We start from the raw sequence: 18,526 nt of genomic DNA on the forward strand, positions 1-18,526 counted from the left end.
TCTTGGAAACGTTTTGCCATAACAGAGATATTGCTTTATCCAAATCTTTAAAAAATATTGTCATCGGAACTTTTAAGCGAATACAATGAAATAAGTAAATATACTTAAATATACTTAGGTAAAATAGTCATTTTAAGTGTGCCAACTCCATCAATTAAAGAAGGGGAGATCCATCCACCGCTCCAGCTCTGCTTTAGATTGATTAACTAATTATGTGCAATTCTTTTGGTAGATCTGGTCAGATGATGACCTAATATTCAGGCCAAGGTATGTGAAACCATCAGGGTACCATTTAAATGGTAACATTTATATTTGTAGTATGAACATTGAAATGAGGCCCTGATGGTTTTACATGTTTTATAATGCTGATTTTACACAATATTGCCCTTTTAACATTACTTTTGTATATGATCAGTGTCTATAAAAATTAGTGTCAGGGCTGTTGGCAGTAGTTGTTTTGCATTTATAGCCTGTTTCGTGGTTTAGAAGCTCAAAAGTGTGTTTCATAGGGGTGTAACCATCTAGTCAAGGGTGGGTTGGCCCAGGAGCTTCATTTGGAAAGAGTTTGTCTGATCGCACAACGGACAAAAGTGAAACCAGAACTTTAAAACTGTACAACTTTATTTGCAGTATAGACACTCCATTTTTTCACCAAAAGAAACTGAATCAAAAGGTTCTTCCTGTTTACCTTCAAAATACAAGTCCTGAGCTTAACTATGGAGTCTCATAGTTAAAGCACTAACCTTGACACCTGGGACACATAGCAGCGTAGAAGAAAATAGTGACTGGATATTGTTTTACAAGAAAGACTTTATTTTCTGAAGAAATATTGTGGAGTTTCATTACCGAGACATCACACACCGAGGTCTCATTGCACCTCCAGAGCTTTACATCATGTGTTAAAGGGAAAGCACTAATCTTAAAGTAAAAACTTTATTTAATTCTGCTTTATCAAACTTTAAATTGAAAACATGTTTGGTATTTTGACTATCCTTTGTTGTGAGAATTGTGTTTTTATTATTTTGTGGACTCTAGGACATTTTTCTTCCTGTCAAGCTGTCAGCGTTGTATTGAAGCCCATCCATCACTTCCAAGGTTTTGTCGCACATGCAGACAAACTCATCCTCCTCATCTCCAAAGTAAAACTTTTAATTTGCAGCTTCTTGTCTAATATTGTCCATTTTCACTAATGCGTTTGGAGTGGCTTTAAGAAGGTGTAGAAAACAGCAGATTTTATACACTTTGAAAACTACCATTATGTTTCCTGCATTTGGGATGGAGGTGTAGACAGCCCACAGTCCCGTCTCATCAGCCATCAGGTCGATGTCAGACGATCCTCCCCAGCTGTAGGGGAAGGTGTTGTTGTATCCAGCCCCACTCAGACTGCGCTGCAGCAACACACTGCGAGAACGGAAATGGTACTGAACCTAGAAACACAGAATATTTTTTTCAGAATCATGGCTTTATGAGCAACCTGGTCACAGTCCATTACATTCAGTGGCATGCGGACTTGGTCAAAATGAGTAGTCAGCATGTTGCAGTGTTCCCAACAGGGACTGTGGCAGCTGGTAATTAGACTTTTAATCTAATTTGTTAAAGCATCTCCAAGATAATAAATCTGTGTGCTCACTGAATGACTAACAGCATTGTCAACATTTCCTTGCATTTTTTTAATTCCTTGAACAAGCAAATTGGGGGGAAAAAGGTACATTTTAAAGGAATTTTATGTATTTTCCAAGCACATGATATTTTATATAGCACAGTTATGAAAATGCCATATATAAATATATACACACACACACACACACACACACACACGCACACCTTGAAATTGGAAATTGGTGTCTATATCTTTAAGAAACTCCTACTCTTTCGGCCAATCAGTGTTGAGTACGTTTTATAACTTTCACTTTGCAGTGAAATGTTGCACTGCAAAGTAATTTGTATGATAAGCTCAGCAGATACCAGGTGTTTGTCAATTGCTGCTGCCACTAGTCTGGAGGAGCTGAGTGGTGAGCTGTCCATGGTATGAGAATAATTCTGAGGAATCGTTTGTGTGTTTCTCCTGTTTAATACTTCTGACAGATCAATTACATAATTTCTAACATTCTGCAAACTGCTATAATAGACAGAAATTAATAAGGAAAATCCTGTTATTTAGGTGAGTTGAGGTCAGTCAGAGTAAATGCTGGCAGGTCAAGTAAAAAGAACAACTGAATTCTACAATTGAATCCAAACGTGCTTCTGTCAAATATTAGTTTAACATGTGCACATATTTTTTGTGTTTTATATTCTAACCAGATTTGTATCAGGTCAAACAGGAATTGGATGTATTATATATTGTATTCTGTAAAAATATGTACCAAATGTTTAGAAAAAAGAAAATAACAATATGCTTTCATTTCTGTTTGTAAGGGCTTTGTGAATTAAAGCCACGGTTTATTTCATTCCAGTGAAGCAAGAGCTACTAAATTTTAGTACATCATGCCCAGAATCTTATCCATCCATCCACCCATCCATCCATTCATCATCCTTCACACTTATCCCTGGTCGGGTGGCGGGGAGTGCTGGTGCCCGTCTCCAGCAAGAGGCGAGGTACACATTGGACAACATAGACCAGGACAAACAATCATGCACACACACAGATGCCAGAGTACCTGGAGAAAACCAAACACAAAGAACATGGAAACTCCAGGCTGGGATTTGAACCCAGGATCTCCTTGAACAGGGCTGTCAGCTGCGTTACTACGCAGCCCACCCAGAAGGTTAACAAGATGGAATTTCATGCAGCTTGAAAATAGAAAATGTGTCCCTCAGGCAAAGAGAACTGTAACTTTTTATCAATTTGTACCCATGATGGTGACTAGAAATGCCGCTTAAAAACAGGGATCATGATAGGAAATTTGAATAAACAATAAAATTGTCATATTTAACTGGTCACATCTTCAATCATCCACAGGCTCATACCAGGATGTTGCTCTGGTGCTTGTTGTAATAGAGTGAGCCGTTGTAGACCACATGGCCAGTTCCTGCCCAGGGATGGGGCAACAGGTGCTGGACAAAGTTCTGGCCTTTCGTAAAATCTCCCATGGTCCTGTACTCCAGCACACGCCTACCTTTATAGTAGCCATCCATTGACCACACCTGGTGAAGAGAAAAGAGGGAATTAGATAGTCACATTTTTAAGTTTTTGTGTGTGTGTGTGTGTGTGTGCATTACAAATTGTCCTTTAGTTCATTTTATTTGTTCTGAGTTTTGTTTATCATATTTCACCACCTTCCACTTTTGGTCTATGTTATCATAATCGCAGACTATCTTATTAATTATTATTAATTATTATTTCCAGTGTATATACAGTTTGTTATTTCAGATCTTTGTCTAATTCTTGTATTTTACTTTCAGTCCACTCAGTTATTGGTTTCCACTTTCAGATTCGCAAAGCTTTTTATTTTCCTTGTTTACACAAAAGTTAACTATGTCAAGCTTTATTCTTAAGGTGTTCCGCATTTGGGCATGAAAACACTGATTTTACAGTTCAATTGTTATTTAGCCTGTAAAATAAATTACCCCCAAATGAACAAATACATTAGTTTAATTTGTAGTAATCCATCGTTGTCACTACTGCTTACCAGCAATGATCCCACTGTGTAACTCCTAATACTTTCCCTCCGTTGGTCACTGCATAATTAGCAAGTAAAATAAGGACAAACTGTGGTAATATTACAATCCAATGTAATGCAATGTTTACTCCACCCAACAATTAGGACAGGTTATAGCTATTAAAAGTCATCAGGCTCCCCACCCTCCTTGGAATGTCAGCCTCTGGGTATTGAGATGCTTTTAGATAATGCACAAAATATAATAGGATTCCAGCAATAGCTTTTTTCCCTGAATACTAAAACCGGCAAGCACTGCCTTCAGCATTAAGGGCATCATTAGCCAACACAATTTCTATGTTTTAAAAGTTTCATTTCAGAAATACATTTTCACAATTTCTTTGGGCCGCAGCCAGTTGAAATAATAATAATAAAAAAAAAATCATAACACCACAAAGTTGCCATTATGAAAGATGTGTCCCTTCAAAATGGGTCATCATTACAAGTCAGTAAGCTGGAGGTTGCCTGTGATAAATGAGATATCTGCTTGTGTTTGTCTCCGTCTGGAAAGTAATTGCCATTTATTTTCCATGATGGTCTGAAGGTAATGGGGACCCTTAAACACTCTTTTGCTGCTCCTGGTCCAGTGTACCACAGTGATATGATTAATAAGAAAATACATTACAACTTCCAAATAAAGCTTGTCTTGTTGATGCCTCAGAAAAATGATTAATGTAGACAGTGACTTACAAATGTGTCTGTTCTCATGTTGTCACATTACAGCCACAAACTTCAATGGATTTGATAAGAATTTTATGCAACAGACATTAAATCTATGTCTATCAAAGATGTGCATAAAGTAAAGTTTGAGCAAAAGGACATGTGGTGGTGAATGTTTTCACAAATAAAAATCTAAAATTAATGGGGTGTATTGTCATTCTACCCCACTTCATTTAACACCCCCCAGCAAAATACAGTGGAATTTATTTGTAAATAGCCAACCTATATGCAATTTAATCTCAGTATAAAGATCAAGATCTCCATTAGTCATCAGGCACCTCATAACTTTAACTTTTGTCAAAGACTGGGAAGAAAAAAGTCAGTCATGAGAACTACCAATCACAGACACATGCCCAGGAAGCAAACATGATGAAGAAGGCGCTTTAGTCAAATGAGACTAAAATTGAACTATTTGTGTCAATAAATTCTATTTGTAGTAGACATCTAACAGTGAACATTACACTGAACACGGCATCCCACCAGTAAAACACGGTACTAGTGATATTCTAATTTCATTAACATAAACAGGGAAACTGGTAGGAGTTAAGTGAAAGATAAATGTAGCCATTTACAGGAGAATACTGGATGGAAACATTTTAGAGACTGCAAAGTGAGATTGGAGTAAAGTTTAAATTTACAGTAGTACACAATCTTGATTAAACGTCTAGATCCTTTCTTCCTCAAAATGTTCATCTTAATCCATCAACAACAAAAATCTAAAAAAACAATCCATTTGAAAAAATTTATCTGGTGGTTGATGCATCACATAAAATACTAGTCAAAAAGGTTTGTGGTTTTAAAGAGATAAATGTAACAGCTTATGAGAGGGATGAACATATGTGACAAATACATTCTCTAATATCCAAGTAGAGAAGATTGGCTTTCATCTCATCTAATTTCTCTGTTGACCAAAATTTATGCTACGGTCTGTTGGAAAGCAAAACCGAATAATCTGAATGCAATCAAAAATGGGGTGAAGATATTCATAAGAAGAAAATAATGATAGGAGAGGAGGGTGTAGAGGCAACAAATGGAAGAAAAATTAACCTTCCACAGTGTGGAAAATGAATTAACCAGAGAATGACCAGAGGTGAAACAGATGAAGGAGAGGAGTAAAGAGCATTGAGAGAAGAAGAAACCATTGTAGGGGAAACAGATGCTCATTATTGCAATTGCAAAATGAGAAAAGTTCTGAGAACAGAAAAGATTGAATGAGCTTAACTTTATGAGAAATAAATTCTCTTCTGCAGAGCTTTCACAAAACATGCTGAAAAGTTTTATTTTGATTTAGTGTTCAACATTTAGGTTGAATCAGGGACTTTAAGACAAGGACAGTGATGATTATGCGGATCTTTTGGGGGGTTTGAATATCTGACATTCTAATTGAAATTCACTTTGGAAAGACAATGAAAAGAACTGACTGCCTTCTCTTATTCTACTTTCAGCAATCTGTTCCCTCCCTCCTTTTGAATTTCATTTTGAACAAAAATTCACAGGAAGGAAAACTCTTTGTTTCCTGTAATCATCTCATATGTGAATGTACAATTTCATTCCATAAAACAACTTAAAAAGCTAAGTTTGAGAATAGGAAAGTTAGTTGTGAATACATTATTCACATGTTGAAATAGTCCACGTGCGTCTTCTTAAAAGGATACTTGATTAGTTGTAACAATAGACTTGGAGAAATGTTTATTTTACATTAAAAACAATACAGTAATATTGAAGGCAGTTTAGTTTTTATACATTTTAATAAAATATTGTCGCACGAACGTCACCGTCACCATGTTGTTCGTGTTCGTGTTCGGTCTCCCGGTCTGAACGTAAATGGGATGACAGGAGTACCGAGGGTACTACTGCAGAAGAGCGGTCTGATGTTTCTCCCTGCAGGTTTTAGGTGGTTTGTGGATAAAAACTGTCTGCATGGCATTTATTTGTAGCTCATTAAGGTAATGGTCACCTGGTAGAGCCCTTGTCAGTTTAGCTCATACACATTACAAAGTTTTCTGGAGAAAAATTTTGGGAGCACAAATGTAAGTCCTTTGGCTCCGGTGTCAGGTCAGCATACACTGTCAGACTGCATTCTTTTCTTTTTTTTCTTGTGGGAAGTGATCCAGATTCACCTCAAATAGAGGAGCAAATAGAGCGGCTGCTCCCGTCGTCTTTTACCCACCGCCTTTTCTTTTTGTTACATCTATTATTCAAATGAGTCCACAAACTATCACTATTGCTTCTACATCGTCATCCGTGTTTGGTTATTCTAAATTCCCGCTATGTTGGAGGTTTTACTGCATTATCCTCTGGAATCGGGATGTTTGTTACTGGAATCGGTTTGTGTAGCTCCTGCCTTGTGGCTGGAGACACGAACCGATCGAACCTGTTGGACTTTTATCAGCTCTGTGGTCAAAGAGATTTGGAGAATCGGCCGACAATTCTTAAATTTTGCCGTCTAAACCAGACTTAAGACTCAAGCTCTACTCCTCTCCTCTTGACCACTGCTCAAACGCTCTGACTCTGGTCGCTATGGTAACGTTTATATATCCCTTCAAAATAAGATACAGATGCGCCACAAAAACTAACATTTTACTTTCGTGAAAACTTTAACTCACAATAATGACTAACGGAGCCCTGAGCTTGTTTCTCTGCAACAATACGGTCCCATCTGGGAGTGATGAGAGACAATGACACCCGAGGTGTTGCTTATATCCACAGCCTGCTTGGTCTCTACGTGGTGAAGCAGCTTGAAGCTTCATTGTCTCATTAGCAGCTGGTCGCCGCATGTTACGCAGAGCGGGCTTGTAATGTGGGACTCACCTACCGGTCCGGGATAAATCCATTCTCCTGTCTCTTCTCTGGGCCTTTTCCCCTTTGCAAAGAAACTTTCCAAAGACATCTGATCTGTTTCTTACTCATTTTGCTGCTTGTGGCCTCAGTGTTGGCGCGCAAGTAACCGAGAGAATGTGGTTAAAGGATTTTCAAGATAAAAGATCCTCCAGACTCAAATAATACATAAAACGGAAATATTTTACCATTTCTTGCGCGGCCCGGTACCAATTGGTCCACGGACCGGTACCGGTCCACGGACCGTGGACCACTGAGTTAGACCACAGTGAAGTGCTGCATCAAGTGCCATTTAGAAAAAAAAACAGCTGCTGAAAATATGACACATAATCAGAAAATGTCCTATTTTAAGCAGATATTTACTATAGTGTTGACATTCCCGAAACACATCTTTGATGTTTCATTAAATTTATGAATCAGGCTAATTACGTATTAGAAACATCATTGCTTATTTTGAGACACACAGTGATGGGAGTGATTTTCACTTGAAGAGCAGCTTGTAAATCAGTTTCCCCTCAATGATACAAGAGAGCAGCAACTGGGGCTCAAGTAACTGGTTCACCTGGTCATGCCCACGCAAATAGCATTTTGTGAAAAACAGAAATATTTTTAAAGTCAGTTTCTAATTTGGTCCAATATAACAGCTCCTTTCATTGTTGTTTAAATTTGGTAGTGTTAGGAATTTTACACGCTTGCAAAGGTTGGTGTGTCACTCTTTAATTGGATTGCCAAAGAGACTATTTGAAAGAGATTCTCTTCTGGGTTGCATCTTTTTCTGCATTCAAAACAGGCACTATACATTTGTGGAGTGCAACACCAGACATATCAGTATGCATGCTACACAATTCACACCAGATATGTGAGAAAATTAAACTGGCAGATGCAATAAACATGTTTGAAATAAATCCATTACCTCAACAGCTTTCATCAAGTTCGGCAGAAGTCTTGTCAGCAATCACCAATTCAATTCAGGTGTTGAAAATTGGGATACAAGGGTATTAAAGTCTAAATTCCACTACTATGTCCCCCAGTAAAACATAATGGATATTCTTGGCTGCAGAAGGTGATTTTGACACTCATTGAACAGCATTCTCTTCTAGAAAAAACAAAAAAAAAATCGTTGGTGCAGAGATTGCTAAACTTTAAAGGAAGGCTTCTGAAGGCTGATGGCAAAGGGTTGTGGGTGTAGGCACAGCGACAGACATGCAGACATATTTGATGGGTAGTTTAGTTTTTGGTGTGCATGTGATGCAACACAGGCTTTTGTGTTTTAAATGAACACCAGAATTCAGTACAATACTGCTCTCTATATTTATATCGACCTTTTGCACACATCACACTCTTCAGAACTCTGACCACTCTGCCATGACAGACCACAAAACAACCAATGAGCTATTAAAAAGCAGACATATGTAGCCAAATATCACTTTACTTGATTTCACTTTGAAAATGGCCATAAAGTTGCACAAACAGGCAAGAATGCAAACGAAACTTGTAATTTTATTTAGTTGTAATGGTGAAAGATCAGGTGGCGATGGACAGCAGCTGTCAATCACAAGAATGTCAAGTAAGAAGATTAACATTCATATGCTTTTTTAGTAAGTATGATTAGAAACATACCAGACATTGCATTATGAGGTTGATACACTTCAAACCATTAGTAACCATGGAGACAATGCCGCACCGTCATGTAGCCTGTCATGTATGAAAAAAACTGGTTATTATCTGGTCCTTTGTATGTTTTTTATGACAGTGATATAAATGATGTGGTCTGAATTCAGGCAAAGTTGGCAGTTTGATCAATACATCACGAGGGAGGTTTTCTAACCTAGTTATTTCTAACTTTTGTAAATATGAGGCACAACCAGGTGTACAACCAGCTTGACTCGAACAAGTCAAAGAAACGATACAGTGGCATCAATCATGGCTAAACTGGCATAAACAACTTGGGAGAACAGTTTCAATCTGTCCAATACACCCATCCCTCACTTCTAACATCCATCAATGATCAAGTTCCATAGTTGCAAATGGTCAATAGTGCCAATTCACAAGAAATATAATTATGCTAAGACAACTTGTATAATCTAATGTATGTCAGAAAATTACTACACCAATCCTGGAAATCCAATACAATCACAAATACAGTTTCAGATTCAGTTACATACATAACAGTTTAATCGTAAGGTAATGAACTTGAACTCCGTTTACAGTGTGGACTAGTAAAAACCTATCAGTTTAAGGAAGGCCTATCTGACTTACTTTTTGGGCAGACCTATGAAGACACTGTTGCAGTAATCAATTCGACTAATATCTCAGTCACTTAAACCTGTAGGAGTAGCATGAACAGCTGTGAAACTTCAAGCAGATGGCAAAATATCTTCTTGCATGCAGAGCATAAATGTAGGGGACCGTGAATATACCTTTTTACCAAATGTATCCAGATTGTCCGTTTCATCTAAGATGCAGTATATATTAAAATCACTACATCAGTGACAGTTGGTATTTACTGCCCACCTCACCTCTCTCAGCCTTCAATCTTTTTGATATTTTAAGGTTACCAGATGGAAAATGTAAAAAAAGCACTCTCAAAAGAATCAAACAAAATAAATACCATCTGTAAATGTCCATCGTTTTCTTCAGGATAGACTAGAATAAACCTTCATTAATCACAGTGGGGAAATTCACTTGTTAGAGCAGCACAATAATAAAATATACCCCAATGAATATAAAAATATATACATGTAAGCATCTGTACATTAATAAAGTATCTACAGATGAAATACAAGTTTAATTAAATAGAAACCTGGAAATCTCAACAGGCCTAAATGATTTAAATCATTAAGTCATAATGACCTTTCTCCTAATCATCTTTGATCTCATTAGTTTTTCATATTAATCTTTGATTGAATGTTTTCCTTAACCCTGCACTTCTGAGCAAACCTTTCCCAGCAAAGGTGCTTTTCCACTGGCAGGCAATTCAATATTTGGAAGCAATTCATTATTTGTCTACGTTCACTCTCTCCACTGTGATCACTAAAACTACAGACAAACTACCAAACTACTAGACAAACAGACTAATCAAACAGCAATAAATCAACGTCCAAACTTCTCCTTCAGTTTCCTGATTGGCCCTTTAGAAAATCAACTGGAGACAATCTGAGTGAAGTGGAGAAATCCCAGACTGTGCTGGAAGGCTGCAGCCAGGCTGCCTCTCCTCTCCTCTCCAGTGTGTTTGCCCTCTTCCTTCATCTCTGCTCCCATCAACAAAGACAACTTGACAGATCACGAAATGCCCACACTTTAGAATACGTGTCAAACTCAAGGCCAGCGGGCCACATGTGGCCCGCCATGTCATTTTATGTGGGGCCCCCCAGCGTTTTATAGGCCCATGATTGACTTAAAATAGGTTTTCAGCACGAATTGACTACAAACTACATCTCCCATAATACATTCCGATTGTTACCAGCCAACATTACGGCTTCTCGCCACTAGAGAGCAGCAGAGTCACCTCAAGCTGCTTATTGATTTTACCAGCGAATAAAACTCAAGCGAACAAGCGAACATCAAAATGTCCAAGAAAAGAAAAATCGATTTACAAGCAAGACTGTGAATGAAGATGTGTTTGAGTTGGTATCAGGGCGGCAGGTCGCGCTAGACTTTTTTTGTTATCCGTTATCTTGACGACAACATAAAAAAATCGGTCATGTACCATTTTTATCCGTGAAATTACAATCATATTAACATCGGTTATTTAGCCGCATTTTATGCGGTTTAGTTAATATTCACCGTGAATCCAGATCCCATCACAAATTAAGCAGATAAATGCATCTACATTTTTCTCCGTAGTGACAAAAACCACTGACTGAGGCCTCAATAACTTATAATAAATTAAATTAAGCGACTTCACTTAAATTACCAGCACTTCACCCGCTGGGGTCTGAACGTACTGCCTCCTGGTTCCCATCTGCAGAAAAATCTGCGCTAATTCATCAGTCAGTTGGATCTGTCTGATCCAAACAGATCAATTGAACTCTGAGTGTTTTACACTGCGCGGTCCGGCGTGCGCTTTTACCAGGATTTTATTTTATTTTATTTTTTGCGTGGTTTCGCTTCTCCGAAATGGACAGATGTTACGACTGCAGCTCCTCCAGAGCGCCGCTCTCCTGGGTAACGTGCACCCAGAAGGCTCCATTTGTTAAATCCGCTGGATGAGTTACTCCCTGCAGTTTTTAATTCTTCACAGCGGCGTAGCCGCGTCCGCAGTGGTTGAGCAGCGGACTGCGCATGTTACAGTCTAATTAACTTATTCGTCGTCATTTATTTCCTCAAGACAAACTGCCGGATTAACACAGCGTTGCATTCTCGTTAGTTTTCTCTGGTCTGTAATGGAGACTTGAATTTAACGCGCCATTTTAACCAAAGGTTTTGAATGCGCTTCCTAACTAGACGCTCCAAAGCGTCCTGTCCATAACTCTTCAACATGCTGTCAGCTCCCGGACAGAAAGACGCGTTTAGTTCAGAGTCCATGAGATGATATTCAGAAAGGATTTTTTTTTTATTAATTGATTTTAGTTGCCTCTGAGATTAAATCTTTGCGTAGTCTATAATGTCTGCCCATGTGAACCAGTCAAGGGTGTTAATTAGAACCTGTCAAATGACGGACGGGTTTTAAATTTTCTGGTCGTTTAAAAAAAATAACCGGTCAAATACGGCAAATATTCGGTTAACGTGACCTCTGTGTCAGGGTGAAGAGGGGTCAGCTTTGCGCTCAAGAACAGGTAAACATCACCTAATTGTTTTGTTGTTATGTAAAATACATGTTGGTTGTGTAATAACAAAAAAAGTTTTTTGAATGAAGTTGAGTTAACATCAAAACTTGTTTTTATTTGTTTGCTTACCTTTAAACATTAAATATTGTAATTTTTAAACTGAGCAGGAATTTTACATCCATGCAAACTCAAATGTAATATTTAAAACTTCAATACATAAAATCAGTTATTTAACAATATGAGGTGTTTAATTTATTTTTAACATTGTATTTTCATACATTTATGCTAGGGATGCCCGAGTCTAGTTTTCCAGAGCTACCATTCTGCAACTTTAGATGTGTTCCTTCTCCAACATACCTGGATCATTTACTCATTATAAGCCTACAGAACTGAGTTGCTACTAATGAGGGAAGTCAACCTTTTATCTGGGGTGTTTTAGCAGGGATGCATCTAAAAGTTGCAGTCTGGAGGACTGAACCTGGGCACTCCTGATTTGTACCGTCAATGTTGAGGGTGGCCAATATGCTGAAGTGGCCCTCGGTGAAATTGAGTTTGACAGCCCTGCTTTAGAAGATGTTCTCAAATACTGCAACAGATGTTGGCCTGCCTCAGAGAGTGAGAGTAAATCATGCAAACACACACACACACACGCACACACACACACACACACACACACACACACATTCATACTTTAAAGACCTAATAAAGATTTCATAAATGTCAAGCTGGGACCCTGTGCTGACACTGTAGTCATGGATACCAAAGAGTCTGTGAAATGGACATTTACTCATTTTGACTCATACATTGTGCATTTGTGCAAGTAAGTGTGTGCAGATAGTGGGTTGGCAAAGCTAAAAGGAGTCCTAACACTTCAGATATGCATCTGCTGGGAAAACAATAATATTTGGAAGAGAAAATGCAGCTATCATACTTCTGTCCAGGTACAGTATAACTTGTAACATCTTCCTCAACTTGATGACAACTGTTATCAAAGCTGCATTGTGTTTGTCACAAGCCACAAAGAGCATTTACATTATGTTTCCATTAGATTTGATTTTCTGAGAGCACAGAAAATGCAGGTGATGTGATTTTTGTAAATGTGCAGCTTAGAAACTGCTGTATGCTAGTCCGCTATTTTGCCATTCCAAATTATCAAATTATCCGTCTATGTGGCAACTGTTAAATAGATTATTGACTTTCAAAAAAGGGTATTGATTTCTAATTCAGCGAAAATTAATAAAGCTTCTGTTCTCAGGTAGATTTTCTACAAGCCAATCGGAGAAATCCAGCTCAATAGGAGAAAGCCCAGAGTGAGCAGTGAAGGGAGTCGAGTTGTGTAGAAAGGCAATGACCAGGATGCCTCACCAACAAAACCCTTCAACAATCCATGGTCTTGAAACATGCATATTCATACTCAACTGTGAAATTTAGATCATTCTATGGATTATTTCATGCTTTATCCGTCACATATTCATGATGTTGCCATTTGAAAAATACAGTCAATGACTGGAGAAAAAGTTTGGGAACCACTGCATTAGACCACGTTTAAAGGTGAACATAGAGATCAACACATAAAAACAGTCTTAAAGATAGAAAAAAAACAAAAAACTGTTAGCAGAAGCTGAGATCTTTTTATATTTTCATTGTGTTATATATAGAACACATACAAGCAGCAAATCCTGCATTTTTATAAGCTCTACTTGTTTTGTTTCCAGAATGCCACTCTGAATGGAGAACATACATTATACATCAATAACCATCAAGATGGAAGATGAGGAAAGAAGATCCAAACAGACGTCAGAAATGTGAAGGACCTTACACCAGTGAACTGGAGCTAAACGGGTCATGCAACTGGAATACTGATGCTTTGCATGGTTCCCTCCCATTACAGGGAAAGCTCACACAGCACGGGTCAGCGTGGCAATATAAATCACACCTGGCAACTGGGAGACAGTCGCCTTGACAACTAGCCAAATATGTGCTGCCTGAGCAGACTGTTGTGTTGTGTCTGTGTGTGCATACGGTAGACGTGAATGAAGCTTGTACAGAGTGAAAACAAAGTGCACAACAAAGTCATGATGAAAATAAGACAGAGAAAATACATTAAGAAGAATGTCGAGCTTTCCAACCACGTGACCATGGACAACATCATTTACTATGATGCTGGCTTCTACAGACTTCTTAAACCAGAACTAAAAATATTTTATCAAGATCATCCATTTTTATTAGTTTATGATGTTTTTTTTATATGGCTTGAGGAAAAAGAAGCCTCTAAGATTTCCTTTTTTTTTTCACAGTTCCTTTGTGTCCATAAAAACGTCAAGCGCATAAGGGGAACCCAGACATCCTGCTCACAATCCAACTCTGAGCAGGATGAACAGCTGAAGACAGATATTTACATATACTGTATAAAAAGCCACAACATTTTCCCCTCAGTATCTGACATTAAATCCGACAAAAGCTTTGTTGTTTAAGGTTAGATAGAAATTATATATAGAAAAACTGTCTGTTCGCTAGTCTTCAGAGTAACAAGAGAACATTTTGTATAACTTTTTAAAAGTCCAATTCTCATATTCAAACATAAAAACATTTCCTTAATTGTTTAGCTGCTTTTAAATGGTATGAATTAACCTACCAGAAGCCTTACATAGCATGACATAATTATTTAGCCATTCCCAAACCGTTTAAAGGCAGACTGATCTTTACCTAAACGTCATACTTTACAGAACGTGATAAAAAATTTGCTGTTATTTTTCTAGAGTTTAACAAATACAAATATTTTTGCTCATCCTAACTGCTTGAAAAAATGATATATTTATTCTGATTTAAAGTTGGAATCTGTATCTATGTTTAGTGTATGTAAATATTTAGTTACAACTGTATACTTTATGGCAGGAACATTTACAATCATATCTGAAACCTCACATTTTTAGGATACACAGTCTAAATGCAGGAAGAGCAGAAACTGATTTTTCTTTTTCATCTCAGTTGTATCTTGGCCATGATAGACCAGAGTAGTCCCTGCCTTTCTGCAGACGACGGCCCAATCCATCACTCCTCCTATCATGAACAACACACCAGAAAGCTGAACTCCTGTGTTTGACCACCAACCTGGACAGGAGATTCAACCTTTTGACATCTGAGATTACTGCCTCAGTCGGGCTCTGACTCCCATCCTAACTCAACTCAAGATGTTAATCAAATCACGTCCCAATATTGACCACTTTTAAAAATAAAAGATGAGAATATGGAGTTTCGAAACAAAATAACCCATTGTCCACAACCACATCTTTAGATTCTGTCAATTACCAGCACAGAGGACTGGTTACAACTGGAAAGAGGCTCGACTTTGTGCCAAGAATGCAGTATTTACTTTCATTGTACAAGAACTAGCTAATCTAGAGCTCCCTGAACTAGTCAACCCCCAGTAAATGCATAGCCGTCCTAACTGGCATTACTCTCCTGGCAAATTAGAAAATTCAAGCCCTGGGAGTCAGTCCCAGCAACACATTTTCTTTGACGCAAAGTACCAAAGTATAGGGACCCTACAATGGTCAATGTTTTCCTTTTCTACATCCTCAAATTTCTTCATGCCAGTTAGCCTCTAAATTCTTTAAAAATGATTGTGTTTTTGTTTCTAAATCTTATTCAGTCCTTTTTGTAACAGTTGATCTTTGGACTTCATGCCTTGACCTTGACCTACCCTGCTGTCAGAGCTGGGAATCATGGCGTCAGTCATCCAGGAGCCAAAGCGGGACCCTGACGATTTCACAGTGATTGGGTTGCTAACTGCAGTCAGGCGACCACAACCTGAAAGATCCCAGAACATTTTTATGTTTTACAAAAAAGACAAATGAATGAAATGGAAGATCCCAGTTAATTCATAAGAAATCACCAACTGTTAATTTATCACCCTTTTTATAAAATCTTTCTCAAAAATAAATATTGTTTCCGAAGAATTTATATGTGCTTCTGATGTATAATTGTGCTGCAGTATTAATAAGCTAAACAAAACTGCAACCTTAAAGTGGCACCAAACTCTTATCTGAAATTTGTCCCAACTTTTTTTCTTCTCCAAACAGAATCCCTGAATAACTTGTGTTTGTCTTGACAAACTGTCTTTCAAAGGTCGTGATGTACTTTTAAAGGGGGCAGTATGATGTATTTTCCAGCACATAGTGTCTTAATAGCAGAATAAAGTAAATATGTTAACTTCAGATGTTATGAAAAAGATGTATATCCAATACAACTTAAAATAAATTTGACTTTCCAATGTAACATCTTGAAATTGGCCTCTTTGCCCATAAGAAGCTCCTGGTCTTTCTGAAACGTTGGTTTCAGTGCATCAAAGTTTTACCATTAACCCATATACAATGTTCATAGGAGCAATGCAATAAAAAGTAGTTAATATAACTACTTTACTACAGCTTTGTGAAACAGCAGATGCACAGTTTCACAAAGCTGTTTGCCAATTGCTGCTGCCGCTAGTCTGGAGGAGTTGAGTGGGGGAGGTTTGAAGAAAGACACAGGGAGTTTCTCTGTAAGGTGGAAGCTTGGCTTGGAGCATGTGCTTGGTAGAAACCATTTGGCACCACCAAATAGTTGCCCAGGGAGATTAAAGGATTTCTCAAAACATGCAAGAAAGTGTCAAAGCAAAACTCCACATATGTTTTTGAAACTCCACATATGTTAAGCTCAGAAACATCAATTGTACACAACACTCCCTATTTACAGTTACTGACTCTGAGGAGCTAAATATAAATGTATGCCACATCTTTAAAATAATGCATTGAAAAAGGAGAATATTCCTTCCACCTCACTTTGTGGTGGAGTTGGATAAAATTCCAATAACAAATGCAAAGAAATGAAAAGCATAAATACTTTTCGGCCCTGTACGACCTTGTGAGAGTTTCACTGCTTCAGGCTTTCAGAGCAGCTGTTTAACATCTTTTCAACACATTTATTTGAAGCTAACAGATCTTCATAACACACAGAGGGTAGAGACATACCTGGGCTCAGTGAATGCAGGACAATCTGAAAAACAGTTCACTGCTGCGAGTTGGAACTCTATATTTACTCTACAGCCTGAAGTGCAAGAAAGGGAAGGAGCACAAATCTCCAAATGTCAAACTGATCTTTTAAGACTACATCACATTTTGTTGCTAATTAATTTCTTTTTATTTAATGGTTCTGTCATTTCTTCTCTCTGAAGCAATGAGAAAGTTATGCTGCACCAAAAAAGGACCTCGCAGCACAGCTGTGATTTATGTTAGCTCTAAGATTAAACATGTTGGTCATTTCTGTGAGATGATCCATTTGTGGACATTTTTAAAAACTCCACTCTGAACTGATTTAATGATGGCTGAAATATGTTATTTTTTATACCTTTATTTGTTCTTTTCACCACTTGGGTCATTTGTTAGAGTCAGCCTTTTATGCCTTTTCCATTTACTCTGTGTTGTGTTTTTAAATTAAATGTCACAAAATTCTCAGGCAATCAGTAAATGCATAGCCGTCCTAACTGGCATTACTCTCCTGCCAAATTAGAAAATTCAAGCCCTGGGAGTCAGCCCCAGCAACACATTTTCTTTGACCCTTTAACACGTACCCAGTTTGTTCATGCAGCTGTGCAGCCTGGTCTCCAGCAGCAACACCCTTTGCTGAAGTTCTTCATAGTCGTATGCTCCAACCTCCTCCTGAATGGCTGTCAGGATGATCGATAGGTTGAGCAGCTCCATTCGCAAGGTGGCCAGCATCTGCAAGTCCAATCTGTACTGCTCCACCACCGACAACAGGGGCCGCAGCTGAGACATCTGGCCCTTTAACTCCTGGTGGTGCACAAGAGATGGAAAATGGAGCAGGTTACAGGAACTGAGCAGCAGAGGGGCATATCTTAGCAACTGACCTGCAGAGTCCATGTCTGAAAGTGACAAAACAGGAAGTTGAAGGTGAAAAAAAGTGGGATTTGCAGTTATCAGCCAACATGCTCGTTATTTTTCCACCCCAAAGGCTGAGAAGCGTAAACAGTAAGAGGGTGTAGAGAACAGTGGATATCCAAGGCTCAGACATGTCCTGCAGGCATTTTCCTCTCGTCGCATCAAACCGAAATGTTCTGTGTTCTGTTCCTTTATATAAAGTCATATCTGCATCATCACTGTCCAGAAAACAGCAGCTTATCTTTTAGATGGTGTAAAAGAACCATGGCGTGATTAATTCCGGATTCTTCATGCAGAAGAAAGCTGAAAGTGAACCTACAGCTTTTAGATTGCAAAATGATTGATCTTTCCATGTAGCCAAAGTGTGACACACTGGTAAAGGCATTTTGCATCACTAAGGCACAAAGTCCAATAGTTCTATAAAAATTATATATATATATCCAAAAAAGCACAACAGCCCTTAAAACCCAATTAAAAACAGCCAAATTAGCAGCTGTTTCCATGCCTCTTCATTTTAATGTGATTGCACAGTGAAATGAAGTGTGGTTTTAGTTTCCTAATCACTGTCTCAGTTTAACACTCATCCGCTCACAGATTCGGATTATTA

The 18,526-nt window shown here is 38.2% G+C and overlaps 1 protein-coding gene across 3 annotated transcripts in view; it reads right to left on the reverse strand.

Moving 5' to 3' along the window:
- Positions 1–18,526, reverse strand: part of LOC103462074 (noelin-2-like) — a 44,232-nt gene that overhangs the window by 1,696 nt on the left and 24,010 nt on the right. For all 3 annotated transcript variants that reach the window (XM_008404592.3, XM_008404616.3, XM_008404608.3), the window contains 4 exons: positions 17,592–17,811; positions 15,687–15,793; positions 2,968–3,144; positions 1,254–1,427 (listed from right to left, as the gene is read on the reverse strand). In XM_008404592.3, the coding sequence (XP_008402814.1) occupies positions 1,254–1,427; positions 2,968–3,144; positions 15,687–15,793; positions 17,592–17,811 (678 nt within the window). The remainder of the gene's footprint in view (positions 1–1,253; positions 1,428–2,967; positions 3,145–15,686; positions 15,794–17,591; positions 17,812–18,526) is intronic.

The sequence above is a fragment of the Poecilia reticulata genome, chromosome 1 (assembly GCF_904066995.2).
Source record: "Poecilia reticulata chromosome 1, P_reticulata-male-v2, whole genome shotgun sequence".
Lineage (NCBI taxonomy): Eukaryota > Metazoa > Chordata > Actinopteri > Cyprinodontiformes > Poeciliidae > Poecilia > Poecilia reticulata.